The 22549-nt window shown below is 43.8% G+C and overlaps 1 protein-coding gene across 1 annotated transcript; it reads left to right on the top strand.

The window, feature by feature from the left end:
* The first annotated feature begins 1619 nt into the window (after nt 1-1619).
* Nucleotides 1620-21134, top strand: KICS2 (KICSTOR subunit 2). The gene is made up of 3 exons (XM_050923872.1): nt 1620-1914; nt 9175-9463; nt 19381-21134. Exons 1-3 carry the CDS (start codon nt 1680-1682, stop codon nt 20195-20197), a joined length of 1341 nt encoding a protein of 446 aa, XP_050779829.1. The 5' UTR covers nt 1620-1679; the 3' UTR covers nt 20198-21134.
* Nucleotides 21135-22549: the final 1415 nt, after the last annotated feature.

Here is a 22549-nt window from a genome sequence, read left to right as displayed (position 1 = left end):
GGCCCACACAGCGAGCGGAGCAGAGCAGTTTGCAGGGAGAACTGGAGCAGCTCATGGAGCAAAGCAGCTGGTGGAGCGGAGCAGTTTCTGAGGATGGCTGGAGGAGCAGAGTGGAGCGGCTGGTAAAGCGGAGCAGTTCGTGGAGAAGGCGGAAGCAGAACCCACGGAGAGGCAGGGCAGTTGGCCCCGGACCACGTAAGGTGCCCCTTTCTACCCAGGCTGGGGGGAGGGACCTCTACAGATAAACTCTCGAACTCTGGGGTGGCATTGACCAGAGACTTTTGGGTTGTTGGACTTTGGGGTGATTGGACTTAAAACCCTAAGGGGAAAAAGGACAGTGCCAAACGTACTTGGAGGTGGGTTTTTGTTTATGGTTTGTGTTATAACCCTGTTTGTGGTGTTTCTCCAATGGGATGCCGCATTGATTCCTTCCCTTATTAAAAAGATTTTGCTACACTCAGACTCCGTGCTTGCGAGAGGGGAAGTATTGCCTCCTAGAGGTGCCCAGGGGGGTGTGGTATGTGAGTGTCCCAGGTCACTGGGTGGGGGCTCGAGCCGGTTATGCATTGTATTACTGAAACGGAACCCCTGGATACTGAACCCGGCCCTTGTTGCTGCCAACTCAGAGGGGCAGAAGGGTTACATATGCAATGCTTCCTCCTGGGGTAATTCTTAAAAAAAAAAAAAAAAAAAAGCACAATATTTTAAAATTCTGCAAATGTTATTTGGCAAACTAACACTATATAATCATGCCAGTTTTAATTATTTTGGTAATTTATTTCAAAATACTGTCAGCAAAGATATCTGTAACAATAGACACACACAAATTTTCCCCCAGGAGACTTAAAAAAACTCCTATGACAGCCTACTTCCTGTTTCTCTGCCTCCTCCCACTCCCCTCCCCACCCCAGTCCAGAGCCAGAAATTCACCCCCTACCCTCCTGGAGCACAGGAACCCAGAGGGAGAAACAGCTTGATGCTGGGTTCCCGGGCTTGCAAGGAGTTTCCTGAATGTCACCCCCAACCCCTTCACCGGCTGCAACTGCTGGGAACCCTCCAGTTCCCTCCAGGCTGCCCCTGTTTTCTATTTGCCAGCTGGGCTCTACTCGGTCCAGCGGCCTCTAGCGGAAGCTAATATCACTGCAGCCCATTTCGGGGGGGGGGAAGGAAATTCTGCACACACGTGGTTAATTTCTGCACAATTGTGCACTGCACAGTGGCGCAGAATCCGCCTAGCAGTAAAGCCTCTGTTCACCCCTGAGGCAGCGCAGCGGGTACCGTTGCCAGGAAAGGTGCTGCGATCCCTGAGGCAGGGAGAGCCTGAGCAAAGCCCGAGGGATCAGGCTCAGGTTGCCCTCCCCTGCCACAGCGGAACCGGACCGCTCTCCGGGTCACCAACCAGCCGCCCTTCCCCACACGCAGCACCCGACACAACCGCGCCAACCCCCACCCAAGTGAAAGGCTCTCTACCCGCTGACGTCACCTGGCTTTTTTCGAGCATGCGCCTTAGCCCTCACTGCCCCTTTTCCTCCCGCTGCTCACGTCACATGCCCAACGAGGGGCGGAGTCAGCGCGGCGACGCCCGTCCCCATCTCTCTCACGTGTCAGGCGGTGCCGGGGGTGCGGGGTAGCCTGGCGCATCACGTGCCCGGCGGGAAGCTGGAAGTGGCCGGCGCGGCATGGGCGAGTCGATCCCGCTGGGCGCCCCGGTGCCGCTGGAACAGGCCGTGCTGGAGACGTTCTTCTCCCACCTGGGCATCTTCTCGTACGACAAGGCCAAGGACAATGTGGAGAAGGAGCGGGAGGCCAACAAGAGCGCGGGAGCCAGCTGGCTCTCCCTGCTGGCCGGGCTGGCGCACCTGGCCGCCGCCGAGAAGGCCTATCACAGCATGACCTTCCTGGGCCAGAAGCTAGGTACCCGCCGGGCTCGGGCCGCGCGGCGCTCGGGGGCTGCGGGCGCCTTCGCCCTGGGCGCTCCGCTCTGGCGGCCTCCTGCTGCTTGGGGGGCCCCAGCTGGCAGCGCCCCGGGCTTTGGGGGCCTGCCCAGGGAGGGGACCGGGCCTTAGGGGTGGCCAGCAGGTGGGCTGAGCGCCCCGCCAGTGGGGGCTGCCTTGGTGCGGTGACAGTGCAGGAGGCGGTGCCGCTGCTGCATGGAAGCCGGGACAGCGTTCAGCCGTCCAGCCGCTGGACCTGATGCCCGAGGAGGCAAAGGTTCCCTGCTGCCGCTTGTGGCCATTGACAGCGGCATCCCCGGCTACGTGTACTGCTCATAGAGAGGTGTGGCTGCTTTCTAGCTGACTGTCCTAGTTACAGCCACCGCTTACATCCTGCTGTGGAGTCTCAGCAGAAAGGCCAATGATTGACTGGTGGTTGAGACTGAACAGCTCTGTAACCTGCTAGACATTGCCTCTTAATGTCAGAGTTGAGCATGCTAGCAGTGCACTGGGGAAAGGTTGTGCTACCTCTGTCCACGTTCAGTGTGTCCTGTACATATACTAGGATTTTGGCCTCCAGAGTTATAGTTTACAAGCATTTAAGTTCATACACACAATATTTGATGATCTAATCCAGCAGTTCTCAAGCTCTGGGTCAGGACCCCAAAATGGGTTGTGACCCCATTTTAATGGCATCACCAAGGCTGGCTTGGAGTTGCTGGGGCACAGGGCCGAAGCCTGAGCCCCAACACGCGAGGCTGAAGCCTGAAGGTTTCAGTCTTGCGTGTTGGGACTCGGGTCACAAGCCCCCCCACCTGGGGCTGAAGCCCTTGGGCTTCAACTTTGCCTCCCTGCCTGTGTCAGTGGGGCATGTGTGGGTTTAGGCTTCAGCCTTCCTTGTTGGGGTTATGTAGTAATTTTTATTGTCATAAGGGGGTCGTGGTGTAATGAAGTTTGAGAACCCCTGATTTAATCTTCCCCCTACTTTATATACATATATTAAAAACAAAACAAAAAAACCCCCAATGTAGGATGATACCTGTAAGGCCACCCTTGGGTATATGATAGTATGAGGGTTAAAGCAAAACATGTGAGTTGATAGTATAAGGCACAGCAGTTATTCATCTGGCAACTTGACAATGTATGGCTTTTGAGACTGGGGAAAAAGTGTAAGAATCCGCACCATGGGTCTGGCCAAACTCTGCTCAGTGCCTAAAAGGGGTGGGACAGAGGGTTCATGTAATCTTTGCAATCATGGCCCTAGAGTAGGGGGGGTCAGTAGGCAGACTGGGTCAAATCTGGACTGCCAGATGCTTTTGAACACACCCCAAAATCTTTCTTTAATTATCATTATTTTTTTCTCCTTCTCTGGAGTCTGGACCTTGACAATATCCTGACCAAGAAATTTGGACCCCTTGACAAAAAAAAACAAACTCATAGACTCTGATTATCTCTTCCCTAAAGGCGAACGTTAGCACAGCCTCAGGGCTGCTTTAATTTACCCAGATTGCTAACAGCCCCCCTAAAAGCTGTTACACAGATGGGGATGGTGGGAACATAAGAAGCTCTAGCAATAATCCCTTCTGCCCTCTGCTTGGTTATGCTGATTTTATGCCATCTGGGGATTTCCTCTTAGGCGGGGGAATTCCAGGTACCCTGTTGAAGGCAGCTGATTGCCCTTTTACATCTGGAAGTGGCACACAGGGCATATTGAAGGCCAAAGATCTGTCCTATAACTCTCTAGGCACCAACTATACATACAATATGGTGGGGGCTAATTCAGCTACAACTAATCAGGAAAAAGATCTTGGAGTCATCATGGATAGTTCTCTGAAGACATCCACACAGTGTGCAGCAGCAGTCAAAAAAGCAAACAGGATGTTAGGAATCATTAAAAAAGGCATAGAGAATAAGACAGAGAATATCTTATTGTCCTTATATAAATCTATGGTACGCTCACATCTTGAATACTGCGTACAGATATGGTGGTCTTATCTCAAAAAAGATATGCTGGCATTAGAAAAGGTTCAGAGAAGGGCAACTAAAATGATTAGGAGTTTGGAAGAGGTCCCATATGAGGAGAGATTAAAGAGGCTAGCACTTTTCAGCCTGGAAAAGAGGAGACTAAGGGGGGATATGATAGAGGTATATAAAATCATGCGTGATGTGGAGAAGGTAAATAAGGAAAAGTTATTTACTTGTTCCCATAATATACGAACTAGGGGCCGCCAAATGAAATTAATAGGCAGCAGGTTTAAAACAAATAAAAGGAAATTGTTCTTCACACAGCACACAGTCAACTTGTGGAACTTCTTGCCTGAGGAGATTGTGAAGGCTAGGACTATAATAGGGTTTAAAAGAGAACTGGATAAATTCATGGAGGTTAAGTCCATTAGTGGCTATTAGCCAGGATGGGTAAGGAATGGTCTCCTTAGCCTCTGTTTGTCAGAGGGTGAAGATGGATGGCAGGAGAGAGATCACTTGATCGTTACCTGTTAGGTTCACTCCCCCTGGGGTACTTGGCATTGGCCAATGTCGGAAGACAGGTTACTGAGCTAGATGGACCTTTGGTCTGACCCAGTATGGCCATTCTTATGTTCTTTTCCCATGCTCCCCCATGATTATGCCCCTACCATGAGATGGGGAGACCACTTATAGGCTTAAGAAGGTAGTTAAAATTTCATGCCCATTCAGTTCTCTGCTTGAGACTGCCAACAAGAATGCAAATTAGTGCTGCTGTTAGTGGTGGCTTTTCACTTGGATACCTTCAACGTTTGATCACCTGAGGTGGATTTGATGTGAAAAGAACCTTTTGCAATTACAAATTTCCTAAGTAGTTTTGAGGTGCAGTGTGGTTTTGGAATTCTTTTCCTAAAGTAGTGTATTTGAGATATGGGGAATGAGATAATAGGAACATGATTGAGTTAAAGATTTTAATATGAAAACCATGGATATGGTCTTCTGCAATTCTGAAGTAAATGTACAACTTTGTGTAACTTACTGCAAATTCTGGGGTGATGATGTATGTAATCATCTGATTCTGTCCACATCTATATCCAGGGGAAAGTGCTGTATGATGCTGTTCTAAAATAGTGCAAAAATCATAAGCCCAGTCCTTGGGGTTTCACACGACTGTCACATCTTTCACTCAAATGTAGTACGTTCAAAAATATAACACCAGCTCTGCAAATAGTTTAAACTCAACAGCCACCAAAGTAGCCTGGTCTGTTTCTCTAAAAGAGAATGGGATAATGATATCTTTATTGACTTTGCTGATATTCTTTCTTATACTAAAACAGATTTTAAAGTTCTAAGCTTTGTGGCTGAACATGCACATGGGCGTTCTCTTTTATTGGTACATGAGAGGCATTTTAAGAAAACAATTCTTTTTTGTCTATCAGCATCTATAATCAGCAGTATGAGTAATTGTATGACCAAAAACTGATCAGTCATATCCAATGCCACAACTTTGTTACATAGGTTTGTAATTTAAAATGTAAGCAAGATAATTTGTTAACTACTCAGGCTAATATCAGCAAAGAATCCTGTGGCACCTTATAGACTAACAGACATTTTGGAGCATGAGCTTTCATGGGTGAATACCCACTTCCTCAGATGCATGTAGTGGAAATTTCCAGGGGCAGGTATATATATGCTAGCAAGCAAGCTAGAGATAACGAGGTCAGTTCAATCAGGGAGGATGAGGCCCTGTTCTAGCATTTGAGGTGTGAAAACCAAGAGAGGAGAAACTGGTTCTGTAGTTGGCAAGCCATTCACAGTCTTTGTTCAGTCCTGAGCTGATGGTGTCAAATTTGCAGATGAACTGAAGCTCAGCAGTTTTTCTTTGAAGTCTGGTCCTGAATTTTTTTTGCTGCAGGATGGCCACCTTATTTATCCTCTACGGAAAAGGATAAATGGACACAAATCAGACATTAGGAATGGCAATATACAAAAACCTGTAGGAGAGCACTTCAACCTCCCTGGCCACACTATAGCAGACCTTAAGGTGGCCGTCTTGCAGCAAAAAAACTTCAGGACCAGACTTCAAAGAGAAACTGCTGAGCTTCAGTTCATCTGCAAATTTGACACCATCAGCTCAGGATTGAACAAAGACTGTGAATGGCTTGCCAACTACAGAACCAGTTTCTCCTCTCTTGGTTTTCACACCTCAAATGCTAGAACAGGGCCTCATCCTCCCTGATTGAACTGACCTCGTTATCTCTAGCTTGCTTGCTAGCATATATATACCTGCCCCTGGAAATTTCCACTACATGCATCTGAGGAAGTGGGTATTCACCCACGAAAGCTCATGCTCCAAAACGTCTGTTAGTCTATAAGGTGCCACAGGATTCTTTGCTGCTTTTACAGATCCAGACTAACACGGCTACCCCTCTGATACTCAGGCTATGTCATACCCGCTGACATCGGACACCAGGCTAAATTGACTTTGGATAATCAGGTATTATTTGTTCAAATGGCTTGTTGTGGACTTTGGGGGCCAGCAGAGACAGGGTTTTTATTTTGTTTCTCTGGTGTTTGAAAAATTCTCTGTCAAGTTTGCAGTTGCAAAGTATTTGAAAACTTGAGGTCCTGAATGAAACTCTTTCAATATCTGCATAAAATCTAGTCTTTGAAGTAGTGTTTTTAAAATATATATTATTTGTGTTACGTGGATTTTCCTTAACATGTTAGCATATCTTTCAGCATAAAAAATGAAGGGAATTCCATTTTAAGGCTTGCACACTGTGAACTTAAAGTTCACGACTTTTGTTCCCAGAATGAATCTGATTGGAACAAAGGTGCTGATCCTGCAATCTATCCCTTAGGGGTGGACCCTTGTATAGAGTCTCATTGAAGTCAGTGAGGTTCCACCCAGGCATTGGTTTAGCCCCAGTAGATTCACCTGCAAGATGGGGGCCTAAGTGCTCTGTGAATGTTGACTCTTTTGCCTTCTGTTTGAGCCAGCTATCTGCTGAGCATTTCTGGTGTTTTTGCCTGGTTCAGTGAACTGACATGATTGCAAGCTGCAGATGTAAGTGGAAGTAATGCATATAGTCAGTAAGATTTTATCCAGATTTATGGTTGGAATCTTATTTGTAAAAGAGGGGAGAGTGGTTTGCAGTGTCACTGTACATAATGTTACATGACCTGTGGTGGAGTCTGTCCTCATACTGTAATGCAGCATCTTAAAAGTGGCCTGCAAAGGCTGTTTTTTTTTCTTTTTTTTTCTTTTTTTTTCTTTTTTTTTGTTTTTTTTTGTTTTTTTTTTGTTTTTTTTTGTTTTTTTCTTTTTTTTTCTTTTTTTTTCTTTTTTGTTCTTTTTTGTTCTTTTTTTTTTTTTTTAAAGAAAGTCTGCCCTTTTTTGCTGCTTAATTTTTTGTGTGTAATACATTATGATGTTTGTAAAATTAAGCCCTCTGAAGTTAGGAAATGATAATTTAAGTTGCTTATACAACCTTATTTTGGCCCCCTGTTACTTTAACAGTCTTTAATTACACAACTACATACTATATTTTTCACAGGATTTATTCTGCAGTTGTGTATTCTCTGCTTCTGCTTTGATGGCAACCGGGGCCAAGATTTAGAATGTTCATGTTCACCTCGTTGCTGCGGCACATTGCTTGAATTGTCAGCAAGAATTTGGCAACAGAAGGGAAATGGCAATTTAAAAAAGTTTATATCTCTTCTAACCCTGAATGAAGTTTCATGGGACAAAGAAAAGGTGCTTCTGTAGCCTCAGAACTTACTGCCTGCCAAACTTCAAAGTCCTGCTGCAGACAATGAAAGTGTTAAGTTTATTTTCAAAAAAAGGTCCCAAGAATCTTTTTTAGAATGGAGTATGCTTAACATCCAAAATACAGTTTATTAGTAAGGCTAAGATTTTGTCATGGATATTTTTAGTAAACGTCACGGACAATAATGAAAAATTAACAGAAGTCTGTGACCTGTCCCTGATGTTTACTAAAAATATCTATGGTAGAATGAGGAGCCTGGGCAGCTGCAGATGGGCTGGGAGCTCCAGGGTCCCCCCATGCTGAACTCCGGGAGTCCCCCTGGGGCGGTGAGGAGCCACGGGGGACCCTGCAGTTCCCAGCCGGGCGGCTGGCTGAAGTCACAGAGGTCTTTGGAAGTCACGGAATCTAAAGGAACTAAAATTCCCTTCCTCTTTCAACTCTATTTAATTTCACTAGTTCTTCAGTCACTTTAGAATGGATACAAGTAGATAAGACCTAAATTTATAATGTAAAAATCAAACAGTAAAGGCTTAACATAGTACATTTTCTTTCTGTTCTATTCATGCTGGTAGCGGCTCTTTGTTGTAGCATCGAGTTATTATGAAGCAAGGACACCTCTGCAGCAGATCCATGCATCTATTTAGTAATACAGGTGGCCTTCAGTGGAGGTTATTAATTAGAGCTAGTGAAATGGTGCCTTCATGCAGTCCGTTCCTGGCATCTAATGAAGTATCTTTACATTTTTTTTTTAAATCGCAAGGGGTGTCAAGCAGCTGTTGAGAAAATACAAGCCCACATTCCCCTTGTTCTCAGTAATTTAAGATGTACGTGTTTGAATTTTGTCTTGTTATGGAACAACCTGCCATGCAGTCCTCTGAAGTATGTGGGTATTGTTTCCCTCTGAGATTTTGATTTGCAGTTGGGTTGTTTGGGGAGTTGAAAACTTTTGGTATACACACAATTGTATGGTTCACATTTAAGTTCTGTCTTACAAATTGTAAATGTTTCATTTTTTAAAGGGCATTGTCACATTAAAAGGTCTAGTGTTATTAATAGTATCATAGATTATTAAAATTGCGCCGTGACTCGTGTGTCTAGTCTCCAGAAAAAGGAGTGTTTCCAGGTCACAGCTGATATGTTAGCAAGGCTAGGTGAGAACTTACTTATATTGTGACCTTCCTGAAAATTGGAGATGGATGGGAGAGAGGCAGGCAGGCAGAGAACGAAGTCTTACATCAGTCCCTTGTTGAAAAATGAATGCAACAAGCATGAATTATGCCAGTCACTGAACAAAATTATGTGTAGTGTCTATGCAAATACTTATTCCCAATGTACTTATCTGAAAAGTATTCTGTGAGTGGAAAAATACCTCAGGGAAATGTCTTAATGTAGACATTTAGGAGCACCTAGCTGAAAGGAGGCATGGTTGCTCACCATTTCCCAGTATTGTTGTCTATCTTTGCCATCCCTGGGTTTTGGTAATACATCCATATTTATCTGAACAGGTGGTCAGTCATTCTTCAGCCGAAAGGACTCCATCCGAACCATCTACACATCTCTGCACAATGAGCTGAAGAAGGTGGTGGCGACGGGTCGCAATGCACTAGGAGGAACAGCTCCTCATTTGGAAGAGCTGCTTTCTCACCTGTCTGAACAGCTCTGTTTTTTTGTTCAGGCTCGGATGGAAATTGCTGACTTCTATGAAAAAATGTTCACCCTCAGCACCCAAAAGTTCATTAACTCTGAGGAACTCGTAAACATTTTGGACTCCATCCTAAAGAAATACAGCTCAAGGTGAGTTCTTGTTTATTAGAATTAAATACTCAGATGTGTCATGATGTTCTATTCAGTACTGTAAATGAGGATGAGGCCTAAGCAAGTCCTCTCCAGCAAGTATAATAATTTTACTGTCCTATGCTTTTGTTAAGCAGCACAGTCCTCCACCTGAGTTCATGCATTAAACAAATGTGACATGAGTAACACAGCATTTCTCCAGTACTCAAAACATGACCCTTCTTGCAAGAAAATGTGAAGATATTTTAGCTCATCATGGTCACAGAATTGTCTTCTCAGTCGTTTCCTGCACTCAGCAAATAGGAAGAGTTGTGTTAATTATATGCAGTGAAGCGAGCTTTGCAGCAGCAGTGTTTCATGGGAAAAATGTATGTTAAATTCAAAGTGGACTTCAGTTTACGAGGATGAACATAGAATTAGTGTAGAAATAAGATACAAATACTTGCATCTGAGCAGTTTTGTTTTTAGACTGGAAAATGTGCCCCTTACCTAGTCTCCAGAAGTATATGTAGAGATTAAAATAACGTGCAGTTTATCTACAGGTAAATTAAAATCTCATTACAGTATATATTTATTAATGAATACCATTGTTGCCACTCTGGAAACACTTTACACCATACCCTGAAGTCAACTTGAGATTTACTGGACCAATAGAGCAGCAAGTACCAGAGTTTCTATGCCCTCTAGCTGCAAACTATAGACAATCAAATTTGTGGATGATTGCAGGAGTCCCCAGCCTGATCACAGCTGATACAAAGGTCCATACAAAGAGAGGCTGTTTCTTAATTATCTAAAACATAGAAGCCTTTACACTGATAGTGATTTTGAAATGTACTATGGGATAAAATTGAAGAGAGGATGACTTAGTATATAGAATAAAACAATGACAATTGTTTTAAAATAGTCAGCTGTTGTAGACAGTCTTTGAAAGCTAACAAAAAATGTTCAGTTTACTGTCTCCTCTAGGTAACAATCACATTCTCATCAGAAATACATTTGAGGGGTTATGTCGGGAAGCTAAACTAGATTTTAAACTGACACATGCTTTAGGAAGAATCAACATAATTCTCAGTGCTGCCTTAAAACATTCCAGATCTAGGCACTGTAGTTTAATAATTTACCAGTTCAATGTAACTTCTGCAGACTCAGCTCTTGTTGGCTACCAGCAGGGCCAGTGCAACCATTTAGGCGGACTAGGCGGTTGCCTAGGGCGCCAAGATTTGGGGGCGCCAAAAAGCAGTGCCCCCAAATTTTTAAGTGGTTGAGCGGCCGCTGCTGGGATCGAGAGGGACTCGGAGCTGCTGGCAGCATCTGCAGCCGACAGCCCAGGGTGTCCCCTGGGTCAGGGCACCGCCGCGGCAGCCAGCAGCCCAGGGTTTATAGGGGGCAGGTTATGTCTGTATGCGGTACTTGAGCACCAGCAATATTCAGGGCTGGGGGCCCTGCTCCAGCAATATTTGGAGCTGGGTCTCTCCCCTGGCCCTGCCTGGATCGGGCCCCGACCCCCGCGGGTCTCCCCCCCCGCACGCCTTGCCGCGTCCCTGCCTCACAGAAAGCAGCGCGGCGTCTCTCCCCTGCCTGCTTCTGTTGCTGGAGTAGAGGCTCCCGGCAGAACTGCTGTCTGCTGTCCCAGGGTCCTAGTGCCCCCCACTCCTAATGGCAGGGCAGGCTGCCCTTACCCTGTGCTTCCGCCCTCGCCCTGAGTCTCTCCAACACCCCAAACCCCTCAGCCCCCCACACCCTAATCCTCTGCCTCAGCCCTGAGCCCCCCCACATCATGAACCCCTCATTCTCAGCCCCAACCCTCATCCTCCTGCACCCTAATCCTCTTCCCCAGCCCTCAGTCCCCCCGCATCATGAACCCCTCATCCTCAGCCCCAACCCTCATCCTTCTGCACCCTAATGCTCTTCCCCAGCCCTGAGCCCCCTTGCAGCATGAACCCCTCATCCTCAACCCCATCCCTCATCCTCCTGCACCCTAATCCTCTTCCCCAGCCCTCAGCCCCCCTGCAGCATGAACCCCTCATCCTAGGCCCCAACCCTCATCCTCCTGCACCCTAATGCTCTTCCCCAGCCCTGAGCCCCCCTGCAGCATGAACCCCTCATCCTCAGCCCCAACCCTCATCCCCCTGCGCTCCCTCCTATCCCCAAACTCCCTCCCAGAGCATGCACTCCCTCCCAGAGCGTGCATCACCTCCCCTTTCCCACACACTCCTTCCCACCCCCAAACTCCCTCCCAGGGCCTGCCCCCCTCACCCCCTCCTGCATACCCACCTCCTGCCCCAGCCCGGAGCCTGCACCCAGCACCCAAACTCCATCCCAAAGCCTGCACCCCTCGTGCACCCTAATCCCCAGCTAAGGACCTGCACCCCAGAGCTCTCCCCCCCCCAACCCCTCGCAGAGCCTTAGGCAAATGGGGGCGGAGTTTGGGGGGGCAGGTTCTGGGCACCACCAAAATTTCTACAAACTTGCCACCCATGCCTGGGTCAGCGTGCCACCGGCAGCCCAGGGGTTCCACTGCGCAGTTGCTACTTCACTTCTCCCGCCTCCCAGGCTTGCGGCACCAATCAGCTGTTTGGCGCCGCAAGCCTGGGAGGAGAATTAGAGCAGGACAGCGTGCTCGGGGAGGACGCGGAGCAGAGGTGAGCTGGGGTCGGGAGGTACCGCAGGGCTCCTCGGGCCAGGGTGTGGGAAGCTGCTGCGGGGGAGGGGGGCACACTTCAGGGCGAGGAGCTGCTGCAGGGCTGGGGGGGCACAAGATGGAAGTTTCGCCTAGGGCGCGAAACTTCCTTGCACCGGCCCTGGCTACCAGTGCAAATGGTTAGATAAAAAGGACACTAATAACATATTGTAAGAAACATAGGCAGAATCACTTTGGAACTGGTGGAAACTTAGATCATTAAAAGGACAATGCACTTTAAAAATTGCATGTTTCAGAAACTCTTCCCTCTTAGTGCTTTTAGTGTTATCTAAGACTGGAGAAAAATATCTTTGTTTCCATTTGGTTTATGCTGTGTGCTTGACAGCACTTGTGTAGCCTGTTTCATAAGTCATTGGAAGAGCAAAACATGCTAAGAAATGTAAAATGACGAAAATCAGCAAAGATTGTGGGTAATACCTGGAAACTTCAAACTTTTTAAAATAGATCTCATGTTCCTGTCACTAGTCTTATAACTTTTTAATGTTTTTTTTCATCCTTTCTGTTCTTTAGATCTCAGATGGCTGCCAGAGATAGTAGCTCAGATCCTGCTCTGGATTAGATGGCTGCCTCTATGACGGAGGAATCCAAAAGTGACATAGAGTCAATGTAGTGGCTTCTGTGCCAAAAGGGGGTGTAGCTAGGGCTTCCTTCAACTCTGGCATTTCTCAGTTGCCAGAGCAGTCTCTGCAGGCTACTGCCAGCAAGTGTAGACTAGAGCAGTTTTCACATTGCTCTAATATATGATAGGGACTGATCAGGTGCAATCTCAGAATTGGGGGAGTGAAATAAAGCCACCTTTGTGCCATCTCTTCTCCTTGTCCTCTTCCTGGGAGTATGTGAATCTTCTTTATCTGCATCTCAAAATCTGGGCCATTATTAGTTATTTGATTTGTAGGTTTTTAAGGCCAGAAAGGACCACTATGATCATCTCATCTGACCTCACTGTCTTTCCTTCCTTCATTTGATTTACTTGGAAAATTAAATATGGATATGGATATAAAAAATGGAGCAGGTGGTATGCTGGTTGGAGTGGCTCATGGCCATGAGTGCCATCCTCCAGGCAGACTGTCAAGAAGCAGGGCAGAGACCCCAAACTAGTATGTTTGACAATTAGATTTCATCAATCCAGTAACAGGTGTGAACTCCTGAAGCACTATAACAGTCTTACCACAAAGTCTCAGACAATCGCCTGGGGCATTCCAGTCTCTCTTGCTACCCAGGCAAGCTGGATTTAATGATAGTTGGTTGCTATACACCAAAGATCAGAAAAGACTCAGATTGTTTCCAGTCCCAAGAGACCAGTGACTTACCCCAGGTCAGTTTGTACCTTAAAACTCACTCCAAATACCACTCTTGTGGTCAAGTCTACAGTAAACTGTCTAAAGATTTATTAACTAAGAAAAGAAATGAGAGTTACTACAAGGTTAAAGTGGGCAAGCATGTATACACAAATGAGTTAGTTTATCGTTCCAAAAGGAACAGGAGTACTTGTGGCACCTTAGAGACTAACAAATTTATTTGAGCATAAGCTTTCGTGGGCTACAGCCCACTTCAGTAGGAAGATATATATATATACACACAGAGAACACGAAACAATGGGTGTTACCATACACACTATAAGGAGAGTGATCAGTTAAGGTGAGCTATTATCAGCAGGAGAGAAAAAGAACTGTTTGTAGTGGTAATGAAAATGGCCCATTTCCAGCAACTGACAAGATGTGAGGAACTGTGGTGGTGGTAGTGGTGGAAAACATGGGGAAATGGTTTTACTTTATGTAATGGCCCATCCACTCCCAGTCTTGATTCAAGCCTAATTTAATGGTGTCCAATTTGCAAATTAATTCCAATTCAGCAGTCTCTCGTTGGAGTCTGTTTTTGAAGTTTTTTGTTGTTGTAATATTGCGACTTTTAGGCCTGTAATCGAGTGGCCAGGAAGATTGAAGTGTTCTCCAACTGGGTTTTGAATGTTATAATTGTTGACGTCTGATTTGTGTCCATTTATTCTTTTACGTAGAGACTGTCAGAGTTGTAGGAATTGGTCAGCTCTGAATGTCTTTTAGGGCTAAGCCAAGTTGACCCTTGGGATCTCTGCTTCCGTTTCTTAGCTCCAGCCCTGTGAGAGTCCAAACAGCAAAACAGAGATGAAAAATGTTCTTATCAGCTGCTTTGATTTCCTTTTTCCAGAATTCAAGCTGAGGGGATGAGCCCTTTTGCACATAGCCTTTTCATGGCTGTGAAGGAGCAATTAAAGTCTTTGTATTGTGATGTCCTTCAATGGCCCATTTAGTTTTGATAGTTTTCAGAATAGCAGCCGTGTATCCACAAAAAGAACAGGAGTACTTGTGGTACCATAGGCCATGTCTACATCTAAAATTTTGCAGCGCTGGTTGTTACAGCTGTATTAGTACAGCTGTATAGGGCCAGTGCTGCAGAGTGGCCACACTTACAGCAACCAGCGCTGCAAGTGGTGTTAGATGTGGCCACACTGCAGCGCTGTTGGGCGGCTTCAAGGGGGGTTCGGGGAACGCGAGAGCAAACCGGGAAAGGAGACCAGCTTCGCCGCGGTTTGCTCTCGCGTTCCCCGAACCACCCTGCAAACCGCAGGGAAGGAGACCTGCTTGCTCGGGGGTTCGGGGAACAAGAGAGCAAACCGGGAAAGGAGACCAGCTTCGCCGCGGTTTGCTCTCGCGTTCCCCGAACCACCCTGCAAACCGCAGGGAAGGAGACCTGCTTGCTCGGGGTTCGGGGAACGCGAGAGCAAGACGGGGAAGGAGACCAGCTTGATTACCAGAGGCTTCCTCAGGTATGCTGGGATACCTGCTTATTCCACGGAGGTCAAGAAAAGCGCTGGTAAGTGTCTATACTTGATTACCAGCGCTGGATCACCAGCGCTGGATCCTCTACACCCGAGACAAAACGGGAGTACGGCCAGCGCTGCAAACAGGGAGTTGCAGCGCTGGTGGTGCCCTGCAGATGTGTACACCTCCTAAGTTGCAGCGCTGTAACTCCCTCACCAGCGCTGCAACTTTCTGATGTAGACAAGCCCTTAGAGACTAACCAATTTATTTGAGCATAAGCTTTTGTGAGCTATAGCCCACTTCATCGGATGCATAGAATGGAACATATAGCAAGGACACACACACACACACACACACACACACACACACACACACACACACACACACACACACGAAAATGTGGGAGTAGCCATACCAACTCTAAGAGGCTAATTAATAAAGATGAGCAATTATCAGCAGAAGAAAAAAACCTTTTGTAGTGATCATCAAGATAGCCCACTTAAGACAGTTTGACAAGAAGCTGTGAGGATACTTAACATAGGGAAATAGATTCAATGTGTGTAATGGCTCAGCCATTCCCAGTCCCTTTTCAAACCTAAGTTGACGGTGTCTAATTTGCATATTAATTCAAGTTCAGCAGTTTCTCGTTGGAGTCTGTTTTTGAAGCTTTTCTGTTGCAAGATTGCCACCTTTAGGTCTGTTACTGAGTGACCAGAGAGGTTGAAGTGTTCTCCTGTTGGTTTTGAATGTTATGATTTGATAGGCCTTCTTGACAGGCAGGAGCAGATCCCTCCTGGCTGGGTTCATGGTTTCAGAGCAAACATTTTTTTTTACAGTTACAAAGTAAAAAGTTAAATATTGTCTTGTAACATCGAGGTGTTGTAAGCAGTTCACAGTTTTTAATACACAAGCTGAATTCCCTGCTCAGTCTGGGACCAGTCTTCCCATTTCAAAGTCTTCCAAACATTCTTGTTGCCTTCAGAGTAGATGGGGGAGGCGAGAGGTGACATCATTGCCCCTTATTTTATACTCTCTACCTGGTGCTGGAAAGATAGTTGCTGTGTCACAGGGATTAGACAGTCCCCATAGTGTATAGTCTCACAGGAGACTCCGGAAGGGGTCCACTGGGAGAGTAAATTGTTCTTCATTAGCCATCTATACATGGCAGGCTAGTCCTGATGTAAATCTATTTTGGAGGTGTTAGTTGCTCCTTTGTTGCCACAGAAAAGCTAGCTTGTGGGCATCACCCAAACTCACATATTGCAATAACTAACATATAGCTTAACTTTGCATACAATGGTAATACATACAATTGAACAGGATGGTAATGTTCAACAGATTTTTCAAATGATACCTTACAAGGCATACTTAATATAAAACATATAACGGTGATAAATATGTGGGTACAAGGTGTTATTTTGAAGTACAGTGTCGGTGTTCTACTAGAATATTGTAAAAATCCTGTCCGTTTTATGCAATGCTATGCTTCCTCAAGACATTTCTGTGTTCTGAGACTTAATTAAAGCAGATGTTCTTGGCATATAACTGTCCATTTATTCTGCAGTCAGCATACTTTCAAGCTTTCAGTTGAGGCTGATGTGTATTTTTGGATTAAAACAGTTTAACGAATCCTGCTATGTCGTGAGACATGAAAAGATAACTGAGGCATGAAGCAAAGTGGGGGTTGGGAGCTGCACATCATAATGTTAATCCACAGGACTTGGCAGAACTGCATTTACATGAATATTTTTGCTGCTTTTAATCATAAATAACCTTCGTAGGTCAATGTCACTATAAGTGTTCAAATGCTTGATGGTCTAAGTATAGCACATTTTGAGACTATTTAGAAGGAATAGGGTTTCAGAAGAATGAATTCGCTTAATAGACAGGACAGTATTCTTTTTTATGCTAACAGACAGCAGATCAGTGAAAATAAATACATAATGCTGTACGTGGTAGAATATTCATATTAATCAGCACACTCATTTTCTCAGAGAACTGTTCTAATAGACCTGTGGCTCCCACATCTGAAATAGCCGGTAAACCCTGGATCTTTGCTGCAGTAGAAAGCCAAAATGTGTGTGAATATAAAGCATTAATGTTGGGTAAATTGTCTAATTTATCTTCAGAGCAGTGTTCATCATGTGATCTGCCAGATTTCTTTCAAAATACCTGCCCTCCCCCCCAAGCTAGAAAGGATGTATTAATGCCACACAACCAACTGCTGATGGCTACTTTAGTAGTGTTCTATAATCTGTCTGACACAGTTCTCAGGTTCTTGTGTCAGACTGTCAATGTTAATATGCACTAGAGAGATGAGTTATACTGGTTCCTGTTTCCCTTAAAGATACCTGCCAAAAATTTGGGGTGAGGGGAAATGTGCTTTTTTGCTGTTTTAAGAAGACTTAAATGAGGCCTGGCCAGCTTAAATCTACCTTTTAATTTATTTTCTCTTAAAAATATAAGAAATATTACATCTTGTCTTTCCTATTTTTGCTTAGTGGCCCATAAAAGCTAATTGGGAGCATTCTCAGTCCTTACTTGAAGAAGTCAGCATGTTATACCTTGTTCAGGAAAAACAGGATAGACAAGTTCTGAATGAATCCTCTCAGGAAAAAAATAAGAATCCAAACCACACAGCCTTCTATGTATCAAACAGAAGCAAACAAGGGGGACACACCCATTTCCCCCTTCTGTTGTTTATTATAACAGGGAGAGAAATGAGTTCTCTCTCACTTTCATTAGATAGAACAACATTTATTTTTTATTTTAGAAAGAATATAAACCCCTTTGCTTCAGGACATAAACTAACCACTTATTTTGAGGGGTTGGGAAAAAACTTTCCATGTGGGTATTTTTTTCAATAATTTCCCATTAGGGGTTTCTTGCAACTTTCTTTGAAGTATCTGGTACTGGCCACCATCAGAGAGAGAATATCACACCAGTGAGGCCACTGGTCTGATCCAGTAAAGTAATTTCTGTGTGACAGCACAACACATTTTGTGTGATATGGTACAGTATATTAGATCTTGTATGCAATTCCCATCTTGACTCAGAACCAAGGTGACATCACTGTATCAGTGAAGATACAGTGGTGTACTCTGCTAGTTTCACTTGTTGCCTTAGGACTCTTGCAGCATCATCAGTGGTCATGATGGTCTGGGAAATTCCACCAAAACAACTAATGCATGCCATCTTGGATAGGCTCCCGATGAGAAACTTTCTGTGGTAATTTGAGATTTACTTTTGAATAGGAAAATTGCATGTAAACATTGTACATATTCAAAATGAGGATTTAAGTGCTGGGATTGGGGGAGATATCTGCTTAGGAGCAAATCCAGTGGTGGTTGGAATTCTTTTGCAGTGCCTGTAGGACCAGTCACAGATATTGCACATATGGCTATGTTTTTGAAGGGATATTCTATAATACGAGAGTTTCCACTTCTACCTAAGTAAGTTCCAAACATACATGTTTGTTACGTGACTGGAAATTGAGTTTCTGTACATGTCACACATGCAAGAGCATGGAGCTGCTCTGCTTCCTCTAAATAAGAGGCATATTAAAAATTCAAGTTCATTTAAGAAAAGTGAGAGGTTCATTCTCTAATTTCCTGTGTCCTATCTCACCCAGGCCTGCTCTGACATGGCAGGACCCCTCTTGTGCATAAAACGTGTAATGGCACTCAGGCTAAGAGCTTTGTTTTTTTTTCTTCAACTTCTGCTGTACAAGTGAAGGGATGATCTTGTCCTCAAATTTCTGGTGTCTGATGGATTCAGCCATGATAGCAGCTCCAGTGTGATGTTGGTCAGACCTCCATCAGACCCTGCCCCTCAGCTGCTGTGATTTAAAGTTTGAGAGCAGGTTTGGCATCAGATGGTAAATAAAACCATAATTGACTAAATCCCCCTATTCAGCCCCTGCTGTTCCTATTTCATTGTGAGGAAGCAAGTGACTATGAGGAAGCCTAGTTGGACAACAATCGTGCAATTTTGGGTGTGTTAGTTGCTTTGATAAAGATGTCTGGGTAACTAGACCATAACCGTCAAAAAGTGTCTTATTGCCAGTAGTTATGGAATATTAAAATAGCAGGTTTTTTTTTAATAAGTTCAGTATCCTAGTTGTGGGAAAGGGAAGTGGCATTGGTGTTGGAACTTATCAATTTTTTTCCATTGATAAAACCAAATGGTACAAATGTGTGTGTATCAGGTATGAAGAGATGCTACATTTTTAATTAAAAATATTTATGCAAAAGCAATGTTAAGTCATGCTTTTAAACTAATCAGCATAGAATTCTTCTGCCTACACTTTGTTTGACTTTCAGTGATGTTTTGCCTGCGAGTTGGTGTACTAGTTAATATAACAATTTTTCTGTCATGTGCAACATCCATCACACTTTTAAAAATGTTTTGTTTTCTAGATTTCACCATCCAATCCTCAGTCCTCTTGAAAGCAGCTTCCAGCTGGAAGTGGATGTGCTTGCACATCTTTTAAAGGCTCAGGCTCAGATCTCAGAGTGGAAGTTTCTCCCATCCCTAGTCAACTTGCACAGTGCTCATACAAAGCTGCAGACGTGGGGCCAGATTTTTGAGAAACAGCGAGAGACCAAGAAACATCTGTTTGGAGGGCAGTCTCAGAAGGCCGTACAACCACCACACCTTTTCCTCTGGTTGCTGAAACTCAAAAACATTCTTCTTGCCAAGTTTAGCTTTTACTTTCATGAGGCCCTCAGTCGACAAACAACTGCATCCGAAATGAAAACGTTGACTGCTAGAACTAACCCTGATTATTTTGGGAAAATTTCCAGCTTCATCAGGAAATATGACGCAGTTAACGTTTCTCTCATCTTTGACAACCGTGGGTCAGAGAGCTTCCAGGGACATGGCTACCATCATCCCCACTCTTATAGGGAAGCGCCAAAGGGGGTGGATCAATACCCAGCTGTGGTCTCTCTGCCCAGTGACAGGCCTGTAATGCACTGGCCCAATGTAATCATGATTATGACTGACAGAACCGCTGACCTCAACAGTTTGGACAAGGTTGTTCACTTCTATGATGACAAAGTCCAAAGCACGTACTTTCTGACACGCCCTGAACCTCATTTTACCATTGTAGTTATTTTTGAGGCTAAGAAATCAGAGAGGGACTCACATTTCATCTCTTTTCTCAATGAAATCTCACATTCTCTCAAGAACTCCAAAGCTTTTGCAGGCCTAAAGCCAGGATCCAAAGGATAAAATAAATTTTGAGTTGCAGATTGCAAGGCCATACATTAGACTGGAAAAAATAAATATTCTCGCTTTCAAGGAGTACATTCATTCACAATTCTCAGAGTTTGTTTAAAAAGGAACCGTTATTTTAATATTTGTTGTGAATGCTTTTTTAGCTAATGAAAACACTTGAATAAAAATATAGAAAGAATTTTCTAGGCTGTGCACATGGGAATGACTTAGCTGTGGTGCACCAAAATGGCTGAGATTTTTTTTGCATGGTGCTCTATTCACAGTATGAATTAATATTTTTCAGTCCATGACATTTTGTCCTTAACTAAGTGGAATGTATGCACTTTATATTATGCTGATCATTGACTATAACTTATGCAGAATTTATTGAAAACTTGGTTAGAATGATTAAATTGTCTTTTCAGGACACGCTGCTGTTACATTAACTATCAGGAACTATAATGGAATCTTATTTCTTAACAATGATACTCATTGGGGATTATTGGAAACTTGCAGCTCTTCAAGCAAACAACTGCAATAAAGTCCATACATCACAAAATATACTCTTATTTTGGTAACTAATATGTCACTATACAAAAACTTGAAAAATAAGTCTTAGCAATGAGGCTTTTCTTTGACATTTGCTTTTAAATCCCCACTAAACTAAGGAGAGAATGCCAATATTGTGAACTATAGTGCAGATTAGCCATAATTCTACAGGATATAGAAGCAAAAAAGTCAAATCTGCAGCACAAGCATAGAGTGCAATGTCCACATGATTACAGCTTATAAAGTACACTGGTAATGTCAAAACTGTGGGATGCTAGATTTTAAATTTCTGCTTATGGAATGAAATTGAAGATTGTAGCTTCAGTTTGTGCCGATACTTTAGTACTCGCAGGTAGTTTGAAATAATCTTGTGGAAAAATAACAAAGCCCTTATATTTCCTTCGTCCATTTGCCTTTCTGATGACAATGCAATAGAAAAATCCAAACCAAATACTAAAAAAGTCATGTATCTACACTCCTACACTTAGAGTAAGGCTGCACTATTGTTGGTTTTCATAGTTATTTTTTTTTAGGTACATCTTCAGTTTTGCTTTCTGTTCAGATATAATTACTAACATTTTTAAATAACTTTCCAGTTAAGATGAAAACCAAAATTGTTTTGGTACTAGTATCTAAGATCTTCTACAACACTTGCAGTGCAGTTTATCGAGTTTTGAAATGTCTCCCTCCCACTTTACTTTTTTTTTTTTAGTTTAAAAAAAGAGACAGTTCCCCTCTCAACTTTTTAAAGTCATTGTGCTAGATGAGTGCTCTCTATTTCCTGTCCAATTATTATTTAAAAAAAAATTAGAATCACCCATTATAAGAAGGCTACAAGTACTATCTCCCATATGATTTGTACCTTACTCCACAAGCACTTTCACTGGAAATCAAGTGGGACTAATCATGAAGTGTGAGGTGAGTAAGGTTGAACCTTAATGGATGCACTTCATAGATGGTAAGCAGATGTAATAAGCACATCATCAGATTTACTTTATATGTAAAGTAGGTCATTTAAGCCAAAATTTTGGTTACCCCATTCCATTAAGACTTGCACAACTCCAGCCTCATATGGCAAGCACAGTGAAAGCAACTACAGAAAATCTAAAGAGCAGATGAAGTTTTCATTTTCTTCTTTGTAAGAATAGTGCACTTACCTTTCTCCCTTGATGCATATATAATTTTTCTTAGCCTCCATGCAAGTTGCATGCATATATTGAGGAGAAAATATACAATGTGATTTGCTTCCCTATAAAATGTTAAATAGAGCCATCCAAACTTCATTAGAATTATATGCAAATATCATACTTCTATTGTAAGTGCTTCAACATATTGTCCATCTAGCTGAGAAAATTTGTATTCCATCTACGCTAGTCCTAAATTAGCAATGGTAACAAAGGTTATGGTTGGAAAGACTATTGCTTGCCACCGAAAAGTGCTAGAATGTGAAAATATGCAAGGTGGGACATGGCTAGCACCTAACTTTGCAATGTTACAGTTTCCAAATCATGCTGTCGTTTAACAGGGTGGAATGTTGCTCTTGCTTCAGGGACCCAGGTCCTTGTCCTTAAAGGTATTTAGGCTCCTAATTTCCATTTAAACTAATAGGAGTTAGGTGCCACAGTACTTTTGAGAATCTGGGCCCCAATGTGGAGATGATGTCTTTCCTCTTTTAGACAGACCATTTTAACAACCCAACCCCTGCTCCGCAAATCCCACAACAAACAACTGTAAGCAAAGAATGCTCCAGCCCTGTCTCTTTAGCTTGAATATGAGCAATGGTGCTGTCATCAGCAGTGGCCTCATCCTTCATTAGGG

Source organism: Gopherus flavomarginatus, chromosome 1 (genome assembly GCF_025201925.1).
Source record: "Gopherus flavomarginatus isolate rGopFla2 chromosome 1, rGopFla2.mat.asm, whole genome shotgun sequence".
Taxonomy (NCBI): Eukaryota; Metazoa; Chordata; order Testudines; family Testudinidae; genus Gopherus; species Gopherus flavomarginatus.
This window is presented reverse-complemented; position numbering and strand designations above follow the sequence as displayed.